General features: G+C 36.9%; 1 protein-coding gene across 4 annotated transcripts in view; it reads left to right on the plus strand.

Moving 5' to 3' along the window:
• Window positions 1-24489, plus strand: part of SLC1A3 (solute carrier family 1 member 3) — a 60845-nt gene that overhangs the window by 23847 nt on the left and 12509 nt on the right. For 3 of the 4 annotated variants that reach the window (XM_041466105.1, XM_041466106.1, XM_041466107.1), the window contains 2 exons: window positions 18443-18647; window positions 20163-20205. In XM_041466105.1, coding sequence (XP_041322039.1) covers window positions 18443-18647; window positions 20163-20205 — 248 coding nt within the window. The remainder of the gene's footprint in view (window positions 1-18442; window positions 18648-20162; window positions 20206-24489) is intronic. The other variant, XM_041466108.1, reaches the window with a different exon arrangement.

The raw sequence follows: 24489 nt of genomic DNA on the forward strand, positions 1-24489 counted from the left end.
TTAATAAGTTCATGGACATCCTAGGGGTGTATTATTTTATCATTTATGGCTTTCTTTTAATGCATAAAATATTTAAAAAGTAACTTACCTTCTTTCTAGGCAACTCTTTCCTCTTTTTCTGCCACCCAAAGCTTTATAAGCACATCAATATTGTAAAAGCTGAATTACATGGCAGCTTTAATTTTATGCACTTGTGCATTTCATGCACAAATTTCATGCATTCATATGGATATTTGCATATGCAATTTACATAACTGGATGACACAGTTATTTAATTTGAACATTCACATACTTAAAGGAAATAAAGGAAAGCATGCTTTGATTTGTCTGTGTCCAAAATAGAGACTGTCTTAAAGTATGGGCATATAAAAGTTAGTAGAGATCCAGTCATCTTGTAAACACAATATCCTGTCAGGTTAACAAATCAATTGAAGAAATATTGATCCAAGTTCAGAAACAGTTTCATCTCAGAATAGCATCTTTATGGTAGATTCAGTCCAACAACAGCTAAAAATATACAAGCACTGATCTATAATAAAACTATTTTCAAGACCTTCCCTTCAGTAACTGTATTTCTGTATAACACAAGTCTATCAAGTCTGGCACATAGTCTTTAATAACCATTATTTATACAGGTGACAGATTTGACCCTTCTTAAACTATTACACCCTGCAGTTTCAAGGCAATGTGAGCAATATACGTTTCATAATTATGTCATATAATCTTAAATATTTTGGAAAAATATTTTTAAAGTTACAAAACTGAGTTTAAATAGCAGGCAGCTATATTTAAAAAAAATCAGAAGGAAAAAACATAGCTTAGGAAGTATTCAGCACCTAGAAGCATCAACCTTCATGCAAAAACACTAAAGTAATTATGTTCAGATTCTGAATGTGCTGGCAATCAGTTAGGAAATAAACTATACCTAGCAGTTTGCAAGGGCATGGAAGTTAGAAAATCATAATGAAATGTTGTAAGTATTTGTAAAATAAATATACCTTTGGGTGGAATATCTTCCTCAAAAACTGCCATACATCTTAATTTATGCAAATACTAAAAGCAAGGACTCCAGAAAGGTTCATAAAATTAAATTATAACTCATTATTTCAGAGCCATTTCTGAAACAATTTGGCAATACAGAACACACAAAAATCTGTCTTCACAAGAGCCTATGAGAACAATTCTAAATGAATTCTTAGCCAGATTTGACTAAAAATTAAAATACAATAACAGCAGAGATTAAATTCCCACACAAAACAAGAGTCTGTATAAGGTAAAATTTGATTATACCATAAAAGAGAAAACCTAAGCAGGACACAGAGCATCCAAAAGGAGAAAGTACAAAGCAGTGTGGTTTTTGAAGTCTTAGTCTCTGACAGCAGCAGAAACAGCGGAGGTGTTCAAGAACAAAGCCTACAATAACTAAAGATAGTAAAATTTAAAAACTCCTCTAAAAAAATTCAATTTTGCTAGTGGTCCTTAATTGAAGGCTGATTTAAATTTCTTTGCAAAATGTAAGTTTAGTTGCTGGCCAAAGTATTGAATAACAGGTTATTATACTATCATTTAGTTTGCATTCTGCATGAGATTCCAGCTGAATTAACAATAGGGACAACCTCCCACCCACAAAGACTTAGTTTTGCTTTTCTATCTTAGTTCAAATGCATAACATCAATACTTTGCTTGCTGAGAAAGCAAAAACTGTTTGAAAGAACACATAAAAATTAAAGCATCTTGCCTGAGCACTGGTGGACCGTTGTAAAACCACACTTTAATTTCTTAACATTTCAGTCAAGAGCAGAAAGACTGAAAAGGCATTAGGGAAAACTCAAAATACTTTTTTGAGTTTAATACAAACATGTATTGATTACAGAAAAACAGCAGACCTGAAACTTAAAAAAGTCAAAAATACTAAAAATCAGCTGTAAAGTCAGCTACATGAGTTTGTAAATGGAAAGTTTGTACAGTAAAATGTCCAAAATACAAAACCAACTTTCAGCATTTTGAGAATCAGGACACTGAGCAAGCATTTTGTTCAGGGTATTGAATACTGAAACTGTAAAGAATGGTGTCTTCAATAATGAATGAGTCTGTGATAACCTGACAGGTGAACTAGAGTGGTGGTGGCAAGTGCAAAGTAATACACCTGGGAAAGAGAAATGTGCTACACCTAATCACGAGTTCTCAAATGGGCATTGGTACAGGCAAGGGTTCTCAGACTCACTGTGAACAGTCCAGAGAGGGTGACAGGGCTGGAGTGAAATTCTAGTGAAACACAAGGAGGAATTAAACAGACTTTGTTTTTTTTGGCTTGAAGAAGCTACAGCCACAGACATTGCTGTAAAAGTCCACAGAAATCATTAATTCCTTGCAGAAGCTGTAATGGAGTGACTATTCATTACTGTATCTCCTAACTATATTTCACAATAAAGGAAAAATAGCGTGTCCTAAGAGATAACAAGAGTATGCATTTATATTAAAGAAAAGGAAATACTTTTTCGCATGACACAATTCAGTTCAATTATGTTAATAGCTTCAAATTAAAATTAAATTAATAGTTTAAAATTAAAATTAAATTAAATTAAATTAAAAGAGAGTTCACAGGTGCAGTCATCATTGGCTAATAAATTTGTGAAACTAGAATTTAGCCCTAGATCCCACTGCTCCCTTGCTGCAGGGAGGGCAAACAAGGGCAATTTACTCTATCTTTTTCTTTTCCTCATAATCTCTTAGTAAGAACCTGCTTTCAGATAAATGTGAAGACAAATGGGTTGGAAAACCACTGGACTAATTTATATCCTGTTGTTTTATGTTGGTTTTGCACTTAGAATTTCTTAACGGAATTCCTTAGAATTTCTTAACAGATTGAAAGTATCTCTGACTTGCTAGGATTTCACCTACCAGTTACTCTGAGGCATTGACTACTGTGTAGAGTTTCAGCTTTATGACACACACAGCTCTTCAAGAACCAGTTCAAAACCAAGGAAACACAATTCCAGAATTTAAAAATCATCTCACCTTAACCAGACATTAACTCACTCCATTGCATGAAATTGGACTTCAAAATAAAACAGCTACAGCAAGCCACCATGCACAACAGAATTGGTAGCTCTTAATTATTCCACTTCTGGGAAATTTACAAATAGCAACAGTGAAAGAGCCATTATCACAATATCAAAATATAACAACAAACAGCCAGAAAATGTGGGCGTAGTTACCTACATGCAGGCTTCTTTCAGGCTTTATCAGCTTTCACTTTCCTGCTCCTTTCACCTCCTGAACTATCCTTTGAACACCATGATCCACATCCTCATTTCCTGCATTTGCATATACCACAATTCCATTGTATTTTCTTCCTTGTCTTTGCTGTAACTGCTTGTGAAAACTGGAAGAACACAAGGAAGAAAATTCCTGAGGCTGAATTCTGGGAACACCAGGAATGTTACTGGAAGTACTTGCACACCAGGAGAAGTAACACATATCATTGTTTTATTAGCACTGTGAAATGTGATAAGACACAAAGTACTTTCTGAATAATTGCGTCAGCTGCACAGATCATTGTAGAACTTGCAGAACATAGCAACTTGAAGAAGCATGGTTCTGTGATACTATCATTAGTTTCTCTAGCCTCGTTTTCACTCTCTTTTTTTTTTGCTTTTTGATAACGGACAGTTGTTGACTTATAACATATTATTTCCATTTAATTCTCAAAGCTATTTGTTGGATCTACTACATACTGTTCTTTAAACAGGTATCTGGATTATAAACTTCTATAAGGTAGATCCATCATTATCACCATCACTGGAGGCAGAGGTACTGAAAGCACTGCTGGAAATTCCACCTGAATTCTGAGCAATGGAAAATGAGAAGAGCCACTGTGGACTACAAGACTTACAGGACTCAAGCTTTGGGTCTGAATTCCAGTATGTTGCATTGTCTGGATGAGGAGGAAGGCTTCCGAGATAATTGTTCATTGTGGAGGACCAGCAGTATCTGGGATTTGAGTTATATGTCAGGGAGTGAAAAAGCACTTCCTGCATCTTTTCATCCAGACACTTCTGGTAGTGCATAACTTTTTCCTTTACTTACAGGTTGTTTCTGAGTACATTCTATGTCATCCTGTTCAGATCTTGAGAAATTAATGCAACAAAATATAAATGATGCTGTTGTACATGGTGCGGAGAATGTCTCAAAAGATAATCATTGTCTCAAAAGATAATCATAAAAGATATAAGAGCTGACCTCATGATAGGAATTGCTTTCTAGTCGTATCATAGTTCCTTTCCCTAGTTCTTAACTTTTTGCAGAGACATGGTTGGCAGAATGTAGAATACCTTTTCCTTATTCTTGTGTTGCAAAGTATTTGCTGCAGCCTAGAATCTCCGCAGAGAATTCCCAGTCTTCTTTAATTGGGTAGAAATCTCTTGGTGCAAACTTTCTCAGACTCACAGAGTCAAATCTGTTTCTCTTTGCACAGGTGAGTCTAGGGTTCAGCTGCTACACTGCTGGAGTTTGGTGAGAAACTTTTGTGACCCCAGAAATGACTGGGATTTTGTGGTGGTGGCTTACCCCAGAAAACATCAGTTTGGGCTAAGTCTGGGCACTTCCATGCACTGCGTCAGATAGTTCACTTGGACCTCTCTGGTGGCACATTTCTCCATTCCACATGGCCTTTTTCCTTTGATTCTCTCTAGGACTTGGTCTTCCCAGGTTTGACAGAATGATGCCACTGATACACACTGAAGCAAAGCTACAACAGTTTACCTAAAATCACATCTATTAGTCTCTGCAAGGTAGCAAGTGCCATTTGAATTCCAGAAACGGGTAAAAAGAAATTTACAGACATCTACCTGTCTTCAAGGTAGTCTTTTCTTGAGTTACAGCATTTCCAAAGGAAAGAGGGACATGTCTAATCAATACAAACACTAATTCCTCGGAGGTCTGCACGCTCTGTAAAAAAAGGCAGTTTAGTACTCCCCACACTTTCAGTTCCTGCTCATGTGGGCACATACATGTCTAGCAAACCAGGAAGAAAAACACCTGGGATGACAAGCTCTGAAATTTTGGTTCACTGGGTTACCAGATACAGAAGTTCTGTGCATTCCTTCTATCAACAGCATCTTGAAAAGACCCTTTTCTCTGCAGGAGTCTATCAAAGGAAGATATACTAATTATGATCTACAAAGACAAGTAGAAACTAGTGGAATACAGAAAGAATTGTGCAAAAAAAAAAAAAAAAAAAAGATAAAAGTACTGTCATGTAGAAAGGAAAAGATAAAGTTCTTTACAGCTTCACACAGCTGAATAGCAATTCAGTTCTAAGACTGAGGAATTAACATGCAAATAAAGAAAACTCAACATCTGTGCCAACAGAATCTTTCAGATCTTAATGTTATTCTTAAAGAACCATCATCTTTGGAAGTCAAAAATCAAAGCAAACTAAATTCTGGGCCTCTGGTTGTAAGATGAAGCTCACAAATAGAGCCCAACTGTATTCTGAAAACTCAAGAGTCACGATACAGAGAGCGCTTTTTTGAAAAAATGTTGGGATTTACCCAAAACCAGTATTCCAGTATTTGGAGAACATGACTTCTAGTTCCTGATTTATCAGATCTGGTATTAATCTTCCAGAAATATTCATCTTCTCTACTTCACTGAAAATCTTGAAGGGCTTCAAGTGTATCACAAGTTCTGAAGAGTTTTTTGGACTAAGTGCGCTATTACAAATATTTATTTATATGCCTCAATTCATCACATTTTCAGAATCAGACCTTGCTTAGTTATAATTGCATACTTAAACAGGATTAACTCTTTTTTAGATAAATGCATTTTTTCATCCTCAGACAACAGTACAATTAGCTCCTTACTGGTGGTAGATAAGAAAAACAAAAGTACAGCGTAACACCAGAAGTACACTATTTGCACTGCAGCTAACATAATGAGTCTGATTCTGCCCAGCATAAACAGCTCTCTCATTTTCTCTTTACTCACATGCAAAGCTGAATTCTTAATTCTGATGCTTCACCACCCACTTCTAACTTATTTGTGAGTACTTAGATAATATCAGAGCTTCTCCAGTGAATATAGTTTCTTTTCAGAGCTACAGAGAAAGTAGGTTTTGGTCAAGAGTTCACCAAATGAATGGCTATTTCATTAATACACTAATTCATTCTTGCACGGAAAATCAGCTTTGTCCAGATTTTACAATTTCAGTATGTCTTAATTCCCCAAACTCTGAAAAACAAGTGATAGAACACATTCTTACTGAGCCTAGTTAACATCTGTCTCATGGCCAATGGACCTGTGCAAAGGACCATCATCCATTAAGAAAATAAACCTTTCAAATTTGAGATAGGATGAATACTAGTTTGTTAAATAAAAAAAGGCTAGTTTTCTGTTCTGCAGAACACCACAGTCCAGCAATAAGAGTAACCTAAAAGACCCCCTCTCTTCTCTTCCATGTGTTTAGTTTGAAATCAGCAGATATTTTCTTTGATACCTCTGACCTGTCATAGAGATTCATATTCTGAATCCTGCCAACAAGCAGATAATGCCCAGCTGTATAGCATTTGAATTGTGGATGCCAAACCCTCTGTTTCATTTGTACTTAGCGCTGTAACATCCTGAAAAGAGTGTAATAATATTATTAAAAAGTACTGATTGCTACTGTCAGGCATTCCACGGTAAGTATTAACTTCTTTCCATTCCCTCCTACAAGTCTGTAAGATGAAGAAATACAAAGAAAAAAATGTACGACTTTGATCTTGCAAGGCTGTAACTGAATCAGTGACCCAAAGTTCAAGAGGTCATTGAAACAAAAGAGAGAAAAGAAGGAAAACAAAAGCCTGTTCACATGAAACTCCAATTCCACACTTTCCTAATGAGTTCTCAGAAGAGCCTTAACATCATTACTGAATTGTGAAAAAACCCCTCCAAATTATAATGACAATTGAAAACATAATAGACTAATTGCAGCTAAAGTAATGACTCCTTAATATTCATATGGCATATTACCAGAGGACCTTAAATTCACAAATAGAATTTTTTTTTTCCTTAATCTTGATTTGATTATTACTAATTAAATTTTTGGGGTTAATTTAGAGTGTAATTAGGTTCTGATTTACTCCTATGAAAAAAATGAAAAATGGTATCGTGTTATGCATTAGGCTATTCTTATTTATTATTAACATATTAACTAATGGATTATAAGAGGAGTTTTAAAATGCTACAAGTTCATAAATTAAATCATATCTATGCAATTTTTTGCTAGTAATTTCTGTATCAGATATTATTCTCTTTAAGTAGACAATTAGATATGATAAAGGAAGTCTCAGATTGTTTCTACATTCTTTATCATCACAGGATTCATTTTTTAACAAAAAACTTTATGTGCATTGTTTCTTTTGTCAAATGCAAGCTCTTGTGATTCTTTAAAAAATAATCCTAAGTAGTCTGTACTGTCTAATTAGATACTGCTCTGCAGCTTCTAGTTCAAATAATGACTTAGAGATGTGAAAGAGCTCTGTGTATTTCCTTTTGACATGAATAGATACTGTGTAGTAGTGCACCTTATTTGTGCCTGAACTCTCAGAGGAACTGAGGCACCACTACATTAGGTCCTGCACAAATGTCAGCACAGGCTTGGGTGTAATATCCTTGGGGACAAACCTCCCCAGACTGAGAAGCTGTTATACCAAGATTGTAGAGAGATAACTGAGCCAACTCTTATCGCTGTGGGGAGCAGAATAGCAGTGGTACCGTGGAGTTTCACTGAAAGCAATTTATGTTGCTGCAGTGCAGATTGCAACTGAACTTGGAGGGACTTAAAACTACACTTGAATATACTTGTGAAAGAAGAAAAGTCAGCAAAGAACGCCCCACAGAAGTATACAGAGTGCTGTAAAACAGTACAGACTGAAAAAATGCAGGGCACATGGGGAGGAATGTAATAAACTAAAAGTCTCATGAGAAGGTGTAAACACCAGCAGAGTGTGTGCAACATACACAAAAAGAAAGCAACTAGCTCTATGAGCAGCTCATGGAAGATCAATAGGTAAAACAGCAGCAGATGAATGAACTGCTAGATTAAAGCAAAATGAACACTTAGAACTTTTAGGATGCACAAATCAATGTTATATCACTGACAAGATTTATTAAAAAGAACAAAACAACAAAGCAGGACTATTTTTATTGTTAATAAACTGTTGCAAGAATAGATACTGCAACAACAAAAACTGTGAAAAGTTCTTTAGTGAGTGAACAGTTACTAGTGGAACTTCTGATTACTCAAAAAAGCCAAGTCTCATACACACCTAAAGGCAGCGTCACTCTGTTTGTTTCCACATTGTCTTAGTATAGATGAATTAACAAACAGTGCTCTCAATGTTTTAAAAATTGTGCTAAAATTAAAAATCCAAGCAGAAATCCAAAGGCTATGATGTTGCCAGATGCATTAGTCACACTCGACCATTGATACATCTCTTTATCAAGTCACATCCAACCGGGCAAAGCTTCCTTCCAGATGATGGTTGCTGCATGAACTCTATGACATTAACTGGTGTCAGATCCTAGTGGACAAACATCCAAATGAGATACTATCATTGCAATAGAGTCTATTATTGGAAGTTTCAGTGAAGAAGCCAAGAACAGGCTTGCCAACAATACTGAATCATATTTTAAGTGAGAAGGTGATGTCTCCAGCATAGAGCTCTGACCAGTTACTGATCAGAACAATCCCATGATGGAGCACCCCATGATGGGGCATCCCATGCCCGAAAACCCTTGTAGTTTTGTACACAAATAGAAATGTCCATCTCTCTTTTTTTAGGGGAGAAGCTTAATCTCCCATTCTCTAAATCTTGCACCACTCTGACTGCAATTATGGCAATTCATATGTAAATGTTTCTTCAGGCACTTGTTACATACCCAAGACATAAAAGCAAATGATTTTTTTACACTAGACTGCACTATCAGCTACTGTTCCCTTTCGGACACCTCTAATTTCTCACTATTCTTTCAGCAGCAGCTAACATACATCAGGAGTGATTTAGTATAGTGAATAGTTTGCAGCTTCATCACACTGTATAGAGCCAGTCACATAAAAGAAGCACTGTACATTTGTGGAATGTGGTTTAATAAGTGCTGCACATACAAAAACATGTCTGTGAAGAGCTCCTGACGCAGCCTGCCAAAATTCAGACCAGCATTTTAGCAAATTAAAAGTTTGCACATGTATTTTGAGAAATAGCATTAGAGATTTTTATGGTGCACTGAGTAATGGTCTCAACACCATCCCGAAAGCAAAGGTAATTTTATTGCTTGTATCGCTTCGTAGGATGCAGTGCATTTCATGCTTAAGGCAGGCATTTTTGGTAATACATTCAGAATAAAGGAAAACTAATATTTCATCCTCAGGGAATAGGATAAAAGTCACACAACTACTCCCAGATTTATTTCAGTCTTGCAACAGCATGTGCTTTAGGATTTAAACTAATTGAATGTACTTTGGCTTATCAGCTACCAAAATAAACTTGTTTCCTGATTAAACTGAACTAATTTACCATGTTACATTATGCCTTTCCATAAACAAATATACCTATTTCTTTCACTCCTTACACAGAAAATAATCAGCTTTATGCCCAAGATAAGAATCTCATTTCCAGGAAAGCTTAGTTCAAGTGTCTGGGCATAAAAGGATGTCTTTTTAGAATTGCGCTGTGCAGGTAGCAATAGTGTTTTGTTACCAAAAAAAATTTTGAGCTGCTATTTTCTGTGTTCCTGGGTCTCTGATTCTTGGCTTGAAGACAGTCAGTTCTTTGTGCCCTGTTATTACAATGAAGTAACCAAAGAAAGAGAGTCTTGGTTTGAGACTGTCAGCTGTTACTAATCACTGCTCCATGGCTTGCTGTGAATCCCTGCTTGCATCTCCCTCCTGCTCTGCTTAGCACACATAAAGAAGATAAATTACTCCCTAGTTTCCCTTCAAAAAGCATATTGTTTGTCACATTCCAATACTGTGAGCAAAAGACGGAATAATGTGAAGAGTTAAATGAGTATCTCAACAGCCCCACAGCAGGGTCCTTCTCAGGCAGATGTGTTTCAGGAAATGTGCTTTCCTACTGGTTCTTCAAATGCATCCTGTTATACTGCAAATCTGAAAAGCAAGCCAACTACACTTTTCAGAACAGAAGAGCATAATCCTGTAGGAGTTTTCAGTTAGGAATATAAGAATCATTGGCACTCAGTAGACGCACCAAGTGTTTCATATTGCCATATTTCATTTTACCAGGTGTTATGGTTCATTGTTTATAAATATTTTAGCAAGAACAAACAGAGTAAAGGGGAGGTTAATGAAATTCTTCCCTGCCCTCAGTGACTCATACTGACACAGACTTTTAAAGGAAAAAAAGTAGAACAGTTTGCGTTGGAAGGAGCCTTTAAGGTCATCTGGTCCAACCCCGTGCAATCAGCTGGGACAGCTTCAGCTAGATGAGGGTACTCAGAGCCCTCTCCAGCCTGATCTTGACAGTTTCCATGGATGGGAGAGACACCACCTCTCTGGCCAAGAGTGTTTCAACTCTCTTGTTTTAAAAAAGTTCTTTTTTTGTCCAGCCTCAATCTGCCCTCTTTAAAACCATTACTCTTTTTCCTGTAGTAACAGACTTTACTAAAAAGTCTCTCCCCATCTTTCCTACAGGCCTGCTTTATGTACTAGAAAGTGCTAAAAAGTCTCCCCAGAGCCTTCTGCTCTCCAGATTTATGAGTCCCAACTCTCTCAGCTTGTCCTCAAATGAGATGTGCCCCATCCCTCTGATATCCTTGTGTCCCCTGGACCTGCTCTGACAGGTCCATGTCTCCCTTGTGCTAAGGACCTAAGAGGTGGATGCAGTGCTCCACTCCCTTGCACGTGGAATCTCATGAGGGCAGAGTAGAGGTGGAAAATCACCTCTCTTGACTGCTGGTTATGCTTCTTTTACTGGCTCATATCTAGCCTCTCACCCACCAAGTCCTTCTGGGCAGGGCTCTGGGTCTGTTCATGCCCAGCCTGTGCTGATACTGGGGGTTGCCCTGACCCAGGTGCAGAACTTTGCACATGGTCTTGTTTAAACCTCATGGTGTTCACCTGGGCCCACTCCTTGAGCTTGTCCAGGTCCCTCTGGATGACTTGTTCCTCAGCGTGTCAAACACCTCTCTCCTTGGAGTCATCTGCAAACCTACTGAAGTTGCACTCAATGCCACTGTCTGTGCCGTTGATGAAAATATCAAACAGTGCTGATACAGCACAGCCTCCTGAGGGACACCATTCAGCATGGGTCTCCATCTGGACACTGAGACATTGACCAAACAAATTATTTTTGCACTGAAATAAGTAAACTAAAAAGAGAGTAAGGCTGTGGAATATCCAAACATGGAAATTGTTGGGATAAAAATTGCAATTGGTTTGAACCTCAAGCTCAATAAGTTTTTAACCAATCCTGTAGAATGTATTTCTCTGTTGTATCAGAAGGCTAAACTTGATGGCCCAAGAAATACTTTCAAGCACACACAAAAGAGCAAGTTTCATAAAGTGAAGCTATTTTACTGAAAGAGCATTACTCAGTGATGAACAAGACAAGTGAGTCTTTTATTATTCACTTAACTGAAAGGTAAAACTCACTGTAAAGCCACTAGAGACTATTTGGACCTCTTCCATTTATATCACTCAATGATGTTCAGACATTATTGTGCCATGGTTTCACAAACATTCTCCTTCCAAGGAATAAGCTGTGGCTAAAGAAGCAGGTGTTTGCTAGTTTTCCACCCCAAGCACTCTTTCCTTCTACTTTCCTTATAAAAATTCTGGTGGTCACATGACACAATTCTGGGGTAATTCAAAATGACAAACTGTCAGAAAAAACTAACCCTACAAAACCCAAAGCTGATCCTTTTCTGGCAAGGATGGGGCAGGACTACAAAGCTGTGAGGCAAGGCTAGTCATTTAGGAGCCACTCTTAGCCATTTAATTGGCTCTTTGAATTGCACTACTATATCCCAGCCATGGGTTCCATTAGTCAGCCTGGCTTAATCACGGTCACATAATTTTGGATCAAATACAACTGCTAATTTTCCTCTATTTGGCCACTGTTCTTAGCAGAACTGGAAAAAACAATGTAATATCTAATTTCATTATCTAAAAATTCATATCTAAACAAATATAAGTTAAATTGAGATTTGGGAGCAACTTGTCTCGTGAGTCCATGCAAAAAGGCTGTATTTCAGACATATATTTTAAGTGGCTTCAGGAAGCCATTAACCATATTGATTTAATATTACTTAACTTCACCTATCCATATAGTTCGTTGAAGATGTTATTGTCTTTTTTCTTTGCAATTTTATTATTTTACTGTTACTATTATTAAAAACTGTAATCTATAGTTTGGGTAAAATTTGTACCTGATCTTGTGAAGGGCCCAAATGTCAAAGCCTAAATTTAACTTTTGTTTTCTGGGAATGCTCAGCACCACAGAGGACATATTCAGCTGCTATTAGAATAAAGCTCTAGTGCTTAATCATGTTAATTAATCTTGGGCAATATCTCCACTGCCTTTACCTAACTAATTCTTTTCCTTACAAATTTTCTGTCAGCATATTTTACCGTGACCTTGCACAGTAGTCTTAATTTCCACAAATCCTCATCAACATACACAAAAGGGATTGTTCTCATGGTCTCACACTGAGAGTTTACTCATCACACAGTGCTTAGTGGATGTAGGGGGTGGGAGTAGCCCATTTGAGACTGCTTCATTAGGAGAGTGAAAGACAACCTTAAAGAAACAAAATTAGGGCAACACTCCTGAGTCAACAGTTGCCATTATTGCTGCTCCACCATAGGAGTCCTTAACAAGCAACTACAATTTCCTAATGAAGAGACCATAAAAAGTAAACAGGAAAATAATTAGGAATAAAAAGATGCTCTGTTCATAATGTTTTGTGTATAAAAACTTATTTCAAAACATCTAAAGGGAATTTATATAAAAATCTCCATTGGCAAGGAAGTGCCACCAATTCGGTTCTAATATGCTGAATAGGAAAAGAATTCATCATGGTCATAGCAATCCTCTTTTTTTTTTGTTTCAAGAAGTCAATATGTATAAGGACCAGAATGGACACCTTTTTTCTACATACTCATTCAGAACCGCTTCATTATTTTATGCAGTTTCACCAACATGATGGCAGAATCCTGACCTGGAGGAGTTGGGTCCTGTGTCCACAGATGGGAATCTCATGGCAGTGACAGCTCAGCCAGGAGCCTGCACCTGGGCTCTGAGCACACAATCTCTCCCTACTGAGAAGAATTACCACTATCCTGTGAGGAGTGAATGAGCACTTTGGGCTTGTCCAGTTTGGAGAAAAGGAGGCTGAGGGGCTGACCTCTCAGTGAGGGAGGTAGCACACTGGAACAAGCTTCCCAGAGAGGTGGCCAATAACCCATACCTGTCAGTGTTGGAGAAGTCAATGCCATTAATGACTTTAATTTTTGCACAGTCCTGAAGTATAGTTGGCATGGATGGTCATTTCAGCCCCAGCTGAAATGTTCTATATTTAAAATGCTTATCATTATGCATCAAAGGGAATTTTAAAGAAACAAAAATCTAAAAGCACTGGGGGAACATGCTTAAAACCACAATAATTTTAGTGTAGGAAAGCAAACGCATAACTGCTTAGTTTTGTCAGATGTTTTTAAAGGGCACCAAAAACATTCAGAAACAGGGAGTTTAATATGATAAGCAGTGGCTGAGCATTTTAACACTTTTCAAACTAAAATTATAGACATGCATAAATGTATATGCTCACATGCACATCCTCTATTCCCAGCGTCAGTCTTGCTTGCCCTCAGGAAAGATAAAATCACCCAAGGTACTAGAATCAATCCTACATAATGACTGTTTTTCTTCAGAGGGTTGTTATTTACTTTGGAGTGTAAGAAAAGAAATCCTATTTAAAAGCTACTATTTATGGGCTCTTGTTTGTTAGTTAGTGATTAATTTTGGAGCCAAATATAAACCTAAGGATGCTTTGCTGACTAGGAATCAGCACAGAAACAGGGCTTCAGGCATACCAGCTGCTGACCAGTTACTGTTGTGGGAAAAAAGCATTTTGCATCTAATTGTGTAAAAAAACCCAAAAAACCCAAAAACAAAACAAACAGAAAAAACCACCTATAGGTAGAAGTTTTCGAGTGGTGTAATAGGGAAAATCAGCATAAACTCAAATCTCAGACTGAAACAGCTCATTGAGGACATTGGACTGTTCTGCACAAATCAGTTTATTCCATTGATTCTATTGTGCTAATTAAAGGGAGAAAGTGTTCTGAAGCTGTAGGACATTTAACATAGGTTCTACATTTCAACTTTTAAAACAATTCCTTGGAATTTATTCTTGAACAAGCAGATTCAAAGATGTTTGGATTAAATATAATCTAAAGAAAACATGCTCAGTGTATTTTATGCTTGATCTTCCAGGAGTACAGTACCATCCCTCTGCATTAGTGTGCCCTGCTATAATCCAAGATTACACATAGATTATGTGCAGCATGCTTTTAATATCTAGAAAATTTAAAATAGCAGCAACTCTGGACTCAGTAAATTCCAGAATTCTGTACCATATAAAATCATAAGTAAAATATAAACAAACATAATTGACATAAAACTAGTCATAATATTGTGACTATTCATTATATAGTAGCTATTAATGATGATTCATGGAATCGATAGTTTGTGCCAATTTACAGAACAGTGATCAAGCCAGGTGAGCAATCAGAATTACCGGATTAACAATCCGGAATTGTTAAAGTCCTCCTAACTAGATTTTTTTTCTCCGTTTCCCTGCATCTTTTCTCTCTCTTTCTCCTCTTTTAATCACCTCTTTCTCCTCTTTTAATCTCCTCTTTTAATATTTTCCTTCTCCTTGCCTTTCCTATATTTAAAAATATTTTCATTTTTTTCTAATATCTTTGTTAAAACGTCAAAATAGTGCTTTGCTTTGTGACACTCTGGAGAACTCCTTCTCATGTCCCTATTTCACACATAGTGGTACTTCCCAAGAGAGGGAAGGGGTAGGTGAAGGAACACAGGGGTAAAAAGCCAGGGGGGTTTTTGCAGTTCTACAGACTTATGCCTACCCCTCTTCTTTCTTTTCTTCCCTTCCTTCTCCCCAACCTCCCTCTCTCCCTCCCCGTCAGCACTTAAAAAATCATTCCCATTCATGTTGTGTGAGCGCACACGCTGGGAGAAATTACAGGGGCTCTGCTCCAGATCGCCTTGACAACTTCAAGGCATCCCTGTGCGTGGGGACTGGTGGCACGGCAAATTTTCCCAGGCCCCCTGGGGAAGGGGAGGGGAGAGGAAGAGAGGAGGCAGAGGTGCTGGAGCCAGTAGCGTGGAGGAGAGAGCAGCGAGCAGGATGAAAGGGGCACATACATCTCCCGCGGGACAATGGGGGTTTTGCTGGCTGACTGTGAAAAGACACGCTGAGGATACAATGCTTTGTGACACATGAAAGCTTTGGGGACCTTTCCAGAGCCCCATTCAGTTCTAAGGAGTCTTGTCAACATCTTAAAATGCAAAGGAAACAAACCCCTCTCATTTTCTGCTGTTTTAAAAACGGATTTTAAATATTATTTTAGACAATTGTTGTTGGTGGTATGCTGGAAACTTTTGCAGTTTGCTGAGTTCCCATTAATTGCAGTGGGAGGGGAGACTGCCCAGCAGGTCCCTAGCAAGGGCTCTAGAGGTGAGTGCTTGTTTCCCCCTCATACAGCTTATTTTCATACTCAGGCCTGTCATCCCTCTGCTTTGAATGCTTTCTGCTACACATGCCACAGGCAGTTACAGCTCAAGAAGAGAGGAATTGCTGTTCCCTATGTCCAAGCTGAGAAATAAATTATATGATAGCAAGAGCAGGAATGAGACTAAGCAACCTGAAATAGGAAGCCATGTATTCCCAGCCAGAGGGCACCCTGGGAAGCCAGGCTGGAAATCAGTTTACAAAGATAAGGGCATGACTCTTGCTCCCTGACTTACTGCTTTCACATGGCTCACCACTCAATCCCAGAATCAGCCCAAGGAAAAATTAGGATCAAAATATATAATCCTTCAAACCAGCAATCTTTTCTGGTAAGGTATGCCCTACACTTACTTCTAGTGACTTTTGGAGTGTAGGAGGCTCAACCTACTATAAGGGGTGAAGTACAAAAAAAATCATGCTTGGTTAAAGCACAGGCAGGTGTGCCTGCAAATCCTCTAAGAGTGACAGTGCTCAGCCTCTGGTACTGAGTTTATTATCTGTAAAGGGCAGAATACTGGGAACTGACTGATTCAAAATCTCTGCATTTCCAAACATTCCTACTAAACTGTACAGGTCAACTGTTTGTGCTCAGGTTATAAAGCAAGTTTGGAAATGGTCTTATCCAAAATGAAAAATGTATAGACCATTGTTGCTACTTTAGAAAGAAAAAGTAAGAACAGAAAAAAACCTGATTACATTTGCAAAAATTAAATTGACTGGACTAGTATGTAAACATTCATTTTTCACTTTGTAAGTTATAAGTTTCATATTAATATTTTAAAAATAAAATTTGTAAAAAATGCTGTCTGAGATATGTGCTGTGCAGTTCGATAGCAGATCTAAATTCTTCAAAAATTATTAACTTTATTTCTTTTATTGGCTAACAGCATTTGCATTGTTTCATATTTACATTACTTGAGGACTCTAAAAAAACCCTAATCTTCCATCCACAAATAAGAGGGTTACAGGACTTCCCGTCTGTAAAATTTAAAAAGCTATCTGTAACTTGCTGGTGTTTACCATTTTCCTCACAGCATTTCAAATCATAAATTTAAACATATGATGAGTATAATTATCCAGTTTTGCAGATTGAAAAAGTGAGTAGAGAAATGAAGGATCAAGTGCTTCAGATGTTGGATTTCCATGCTCAGTTTCTTGCTGTCCACTTTGTTCTTCCACTACAATGGCACACACATAAACCAGAGAATTCAGTGTGTATATCTAGTGATGTCTGTTTGCAACCCCTCTTGTGGGTACAAATCTTACTGACTCTAATGGTCTCTGCCAAAAGGGCAGAAAATGAAAAAAGCTGAACCGAAAAAGTAAGTATGAAGCATGTGATTGTTTTTATACTTTGGAGATTTGATCAGAGCCTGGGACCCATCCCTGATCTCAGCCACATCAGGGACTAGAGTGCTTTCACTGTAGCTCCAAGAGAATGTATCTCCTCCTTGAGAAGACAGACAGAAGTATTATATATCTACAATAATTTTAAAAACTTTTCATTTTGCCAGGCCATGATTTGAGTTTCCATATTATTTATATTCCTGCAGTCCTCTTACCTTATTTTAAATGCTTTCTCCTCTGAGACAGACACCCAAAGTAGAAGTTGGTAAACTTTTTTTATATTCTATATGTTCAAAGTTAGCATCCATATAAATGTGTGGGCAGTTTTGGAAGTATGGATTAGGCAATTCCATATAGGAGGAGGTAATAAAGCTAAAAGATCCTTTTCTGACCCCTTTTTTCATTCTGCACTTAGAAAGCTTGATTGCAACAAGAAGCATGAGCACTGCTTTGAGGCAGATTGCCCAGCCCTCCTGATGGAGTATGGGCAAATATCGAGGAGAAGGAGCAGTGGGAACATTTTAAGGAGAAGAACTATCAGACTTAGCTGCCTCTGCTGGAAAGAGAGCATATCTATTTCTGACAGCCCTCATGAGACATTCCTCAGACACTCAGAGCTCTTTCCCTGAATTTCACCTTCTATTAGAAAACTCACTGCAGCCATTCATCAGTTCAATCTGATGAGCAAACACTATAGAAGATGCCCTAGGGAACATCCTAATATTCACAGTAGATCCAAATAGAGCCAAGAATTAGGATTAATGTTGCAAGTTCTGCAAAGTTCATGAAAGACTATAAAGGCTTATTCATGCAATGATAAGGATTTTTTGAAACAGGCTAACAGCATTTAATCTGTTTTAAACTCCCATGGCTTGGGACAGAGGTAATCTGATGTTGCCCATTGGAGATTAAAGAAAACTCTTCATACATGTTAATTGTCACAAACATTATCAATATTACTAAAGAGTACTCACTTTTCTATCTTATAAATTATGTGCAGCACGTTTTTCAGACTATGGTAACTGCATTAATCAGAAGCCATTAATTGTCTCACTGGAATATAGGGAGTGCCACACTGCATCAGACCAATAGTCTTTATTTTGAGATTGTGACAGTGGCAGTATGAGCTGCAAATGTGGGACATCTTGCCTTGGGTAGCTTTAAGTGTGGCCATCAAAACTCTTCCCACAGAACTATTTTCAGCATGCTTAGTTCATACTCTTGACTCACAACTGTATCAGGTGAATGTTGTTGTGCTTAAATTCACTAGGAATTGCTGCCCTGGATAGTAAAGCCTCAGGGAAGATGGGAGTCCGAGCAGTAGTCTACTACATGAGCACTACAATCATTGCTGTACTGATTGGCATAATCATTGTGGTCATCATCCACCCTGGGAAAGGTACGAAGGAAAACATGCACAGAGAAGGAAAAATTGTGCAAGTGACAGCAGCAGATGCCTTTCTTGATTTAATCAGGTATGGCTATGATATTGCACCTTTTCTGTACCAATAGCTATGACAGTAATGTTAGATTCACAGAGAACAAAAGTAGAGAATTTTAAGCAGTAATTGCATAGAGTTGCCAAATTCCTTTCAAATGTGTGATATCAATATCTCTAACCCGTACAACACTAAAAAGGGATACATGGATTTAATTCCAAATCAAGCTGTTGCAGGGGAAGAAATTGCTTTTAATACTAAAAGGAAGATTTTCTTTCTTTCTTTCTTTCTCTCCTTCTTTCTCTCTTTCTCTTTCTTTCTCTCTTTCTTTCTCTCTTTCTCTCTTTCTCTCTTTCTTTCTCTCTTTCTTTCTTTCTTTCTTTCTTTCTCTCTTCTTTCTCTCTTTCTTTCTTGTCCTCTCTCTCAAAAGAAAGACCTTTGTTCTGCTATCTGCATGGGTATTTTTCCCTCCTTCCATAGCACAGACCTTATTACTAAAGTCCTCCCCTTTTCTTCCAACTTGCAACAGTTTTCTCACTTCACTAGAACCCCTGATTTACGTATTTATTTTAATTTTGAACCAATGCACCAATCTGGGTGCATCTACTCAATTTTTTTCAGTTTATATGAATGGGAAATAACTTCCAGGAACAGGCAAATAAAATGATTGAGATAGAGGGCACAGACGTAAAATCTTGTGTTTTTCTAGCTCAGAGAATCTGCAGTACCTCTTTTACAGAGCTAATATGTCACAGATATATTCCAGGGAGTAGGGAAGCTGAGGTTTTGAACTCAGGAGCTTTTCCACAGGTAAAACCACCAAAATTTTGTGTTCCACTAACCCATTTGGAGAATCCGGAGACATGGAGAAAGGCCTCCAAGGATCACGCTGCCAGAAAGGGGGACTACAGAAACCTCCATGAAGAGGTTTGCACTCAGATTCCTCAAGATTTATTCAGTTAAGCTGCTTCTAAATCTCTCAGAAATGCACAAAACAAAGAAAAACAAACAAACAAACCATTATCTGCAACAAATGTACATACATGTGTATGTATTATTACTGTAGAATACTCAAACTTCAGAAAGATTTGGGGTGTAACCACAACAAGACTAAATCAAGTTATACATATCATTAAGTACTAGGCTACATAAATGCAAAAATTCTTTGAGAATTTGAAATACATTAAATATTATTACATTATTTATTAATCTGTATTCATAACGCATTAATAAGTACAAAATTAGAAGTGAGCCCATAGAGCTTTGTACATTTAGTAATTTAGCTAATATACTTCTCCATAACCAGACCTGCTATGCAATACTGAATACAGAGATTCTAATTGCAGGAAGTATCCAATCCTACATTTCATCCTGGTAAAGCTAACCAGGCCAGTGTTACATGCAAAGCTCTACTCACTGTATATTATGTATAATCACATATTATTCTTAGGATTCCTCAAAAATTAGCTGCCCAATTCTTTTATTAGCCATGTCCTTACTAAAGGAATTATTAGCATATTATTCTCATGTTATTTTCTTTCTCTTTCACAGAAATATGTTCCCTCCAAATCTGGTGGAAGCTTGCTTTAAACAGGTAAATTTTTTTAAAAATTCCAAATAAAACATGAAGAAGTAAGAAATTAAATGTAACCACATTTGCCTTAAGAATATCATGTTCTTGTACTTACAGCAGAAACATAACTTACATTTGCTGCCAGATGTCAAAAAAAAAAAAAAAAAACAACCCTGAACTAAACCAACCAAATTTATGCTTTGTTTTCAATCATATTGAGACAACAGTGTTTGCTATGAGAAATAAAGAAAATCCACACAGTCTGGCAAATCAAAAAATTACTTTTTTCAAAAGGTCAAATTCAAAAGTTGACAGCAGGGCTCATCAGAGTGAATTCAGGATCTGCTTTTCTAAAACAGTGTTGTGTTAAACTGGGAGATACTGAGATATTCACCATCTGTGCAAAGACTGGGAGATTTTCAAGGATGACAAATCTGCATAGGTTGGAAACAGAAGAAAAAAATTTATGGACATTAACAAAAAAAGCAAATTAAGATCTTCCTGTCACCTACAGTAGAAGTCCTTAGGAGTGCTTTTTTTACGTTGCTTCTCAAAATCCCCTATCGTTAGCTCGGTCTCAATCTCAGCTGTACTGTGGAGAAAATAATAGTTCCATTGTTTTTTTACAAAGGAGGACATTAATGATTCAGTGAAACCTAGAATGTATCTTTCCATAATCTAATTGCTTCATATTGACCTCACAGATAATATTGAACTGATATTATTTACCAGTTGCTGTTGTAGCAATAAAAAAAGCTGAAATGTGGAGGTCAAGAAGAGCATAAACTTTCCGAAATCCAGCTGACTTACATCTTGCAGAAGAATTGAAAAGAAATTGTAGCATTATCTTTAGCTGTATAAACAGAAACCAATAAAAAGGAGTCACTTTCTGCATTAAAGATTTCTAGATTAAAGATTAAAAAGCAAACTAGACCCAGGTCCAAATGCCATGCCTCTGTCTTCAGCAAGGATGTTAATGAACTCAGTACAGAGATGCAGAAGAGCATTATAGAAATGCAAAAGTCTATATCTAAACTAGAAATAAATTCAAAGAATGTAATGTAATAAAGTACAGGAATGATATGATCTTTATCTCAAAATAATGAAATAATTAGGGCATAAAGTTACAAATGTAGCAGCAAGTATTTTTCATAAATCTCTCAAGTTTGGATGTTATTATCTAGAGCTCTTGAAAGCAATCAAAGTTTCTTCCAGATTGCAGTTTAAAAAAGATTTGGGAAACTATTTAAGCAGTTTACAGACCTTTAGTTTGATCTCAATTATAATGAAGGATATAAATGCCTTAAAGGGAAAAGTAGAGACTTCATAATAAACAAAAAATAAAAATGCATAAAACAAACCTACTACCAAAACCACAAAGGTTTCTGAAACATAAATTGTACCATCTTTCGTCCATAATATTGCTCATTTCCTCTATCTTTTTTTTTTTTTTTTTAATTTGTTGTTGTTGTAATTATTTATTTTCTTTGGGGTTTTTTATTTTGGTTTTTTTAGGAGAATTTTTTGACTTTGGAGAAAAAGCAGAGATTTTAAGATGACAAAACTGAAATAGTTGAGTAGGGGACTGTAAGAATTTTAAAATTTGTGGAGATAATAATGGAAGTTGCTAAAGGATTGGGAGTACCTCAGTTGATATTTTTATGAATGACATTGCCACAAGACATTGCCACAGTTAAGTTTACAGACAACAAGAAAGTCCTAGCACTTTGTGTTGAGATATCAAAAAAAAAAAAAAAAAAAGCCAAAGAAGGTGATAGACCCTGGCACAACACAATACTGTGAAGTCACAGCAACAAAACTACTCAGCTCTTGCACATGTTGGCACGTTTGGTTACCTCCTAGTAGCACTTCAACACATGTGAAGTAAACATTTAGAAGTTAAGAGTAATTTCTGCTTTGACATAGCAAATTATCATCAAGAAGACCAAAAATGTTCAATTCAGCTCTAGGATATACCTTAAGCAACAGAACACCAAAACATGAACTAAGGCCAGAGGAATGTGACCATTTAAAAAACTGAGCATATTCAGTTTTCTTCATTCATAGATTAGTGCAAAATGAACATAGTCAAGAGAGGATTTGTTGGAATTATCAAAAGAACACAACATATAAAGCAAAAAAAATACTGAGAAAAAATTCAAGTACAAAAAAACCCCAAAATGTCGTAACAGAGCTAAATAAGATAAAAACATACAAAAAGAAATGAAAATCACTACTGCTGAATTTGAACTGTAAATTAGTGATGCTTTTAACCCTACAGAACTTAAAGTTGAATTCCTGAAAACGTCTTCATTTAGGAGTTACAGGAACACTTCAACAGCTTTCCAATACAGTTTAAAAATTCTTTTGATAGTATTCTACTGTAACAGAAAACTTGGTTTGGTAACTAGCAGTTCTAAACCTATGCTCTTAATTAAAGATGTCCTGTAGATTATGTTAACATTTAAGTATCTTGTATTTTTCAAGTGCTTTAAAGCTTAAAGGGAGTTTCTAAAAACAATCTAGAAAAACAGGAAATATTCAGTGAAAGTTTTTAATGACTTTCAGCAGCAACTGAAAGTACCAGGATTTACTGAAGTACCAGAATTTTAAATTTGTCATACCATTACTTTTTGAACTTGGTACCAAACCCTAGATTTTTGCATAGAAGTTATTTTGTTGTAGCAGATTCGTTAAAAAAAGATCTTAGCTTATAAGTATGTGTAATATTCTTAGGTATCCAGATTATTTTGTATATCTGACCCCACAATTTTCTTTCCAAAAGTTTCCATCCATTATTTTGTATGTTTCTCAGAAGATTTATGAAGAGGAATGGGCCATCTGGCACAAATCTGTTTGTGTAACACCGTGTTTGATGGTCAGAGCACAGTACTTCTCATAGCTGTCCATGCTCAATGGTGTAACACCATCCCACAGCTTCACACACCTGGAAGTCATCACTGGAATACGCACTGCACATTTAAATCTCATCTTTGGATAGATCAGATGTGCACATTAAGTCTTACAGCATCCTTAGGCAGGTTTCTTTCCTAGTTTGTACTGGAAGCCACTGGAAGGTGTGAGATGAAATGGAGAGCATAACCAAAGTGGGAGTGGAGTTAGCAATGCTTTTATATGGTTGCTGCTGGGAGACAAAGTCCTGGAGGGAGACTTAGGACTTATCTAGAAGTGTCTTCCTAAATTTTCTACTGTTGCTCTTTCAGTCGCTTGGTCCTTTGGATTCCCTTTCCTGTTTCTTCCCAACAAGTCTGTGAGGCAAAGCTGCCTCTCCTTTCTTTTAATTCTCCTCATCCCCCTTCTTTGCACCTTTTCTTTCCCAGGTATTTCCATTTTCCACTTGACTGACATGAATTTTCAAATATGAGTGGTTTTGTTCCCTCAAGATCCTGGGATGCATTTTTTTATGTCCCATATACATCCATTCGGTTTCATTAGGTGACTCCAAACCTTTGCTTAAAGTGGGAAGGACTTGGCTCCTCCAAATTCCACCTGGAGATCAGGGACTTGAGAGACATGGGGAGATATGCCAGACAATGAAGACTGAGACAAAGAACTCATTGGTACCTCAGCCTTCTCTGGTTGATTGTTAAATAGCAGATTATTAATCGAAATAACATGTTTTCTGATGATGGATGTTTCCATATGACTTGTCTTGACATTCACTATGCACAGTTCACATGAGGCTTTTGTGATTTTTATGAGCAACAAGAGAATCTGAATAGACTGCAGGTGAATATTTCACACTTAACCTAAAATTAGATTACTTTGTTCAAATTTTTCTCCATGCCCCTGCATTCACCCCAGTTTAGGGAGAGCTAAAGAAATCTTTGTGTTTATCTTACAGCTCTGGCCACTATCTATCTCCATTTCTCTTTCTTTGCTAAATTAAAAAATGCTGTCTAGCCTGGGGCTGAGCAATAGTGAGCAGTCTGCTTGTTAAGCAGATACTACTTCTTAGCTGCTTGTTCTTCGTGCTGTGCTCTGGAGGTCTATCAAAGGGCAGAAGAAACACAAGCAAACTTGCAAAATCAGGAGAAACAGAATCAATCTAAAAATTTGGCGAGGGTCATTCTGGTGTGAATAGGTAGAATTTTATGCCAGCTAAAGCCTAAAGAACTGCATCTGATAGCTGCATTTCTTCTGAGATATTTTTAATTACATATTCTTTCCTGAATGTGTCATTATCAAGGGAATTGTAAGTGTTAATCACACATCCAGAAATGAATACTAACTAATATATGGTGTCTATTCCTCATGATAATTTGGGATAGTTAAGATATATTA

The sequence above is a fragment of the Pyrgilauda ruficollis genome, unplaced genomic scaffold, assembly GCF_017590135.1.
Source record: "Pyrgilauda ruficollis isolate IOZ18807 unplaced genomic scaffold, ASM1759013v1 scaffold199, whole genome shotgun sequence".
NCBI classification, from domain to species: Eukaryota; Metazoa; Chordata; class Aves; order Passeriformes; family Passeridae; genus Pyrgilauda; species Pyrgilauda ruficollis.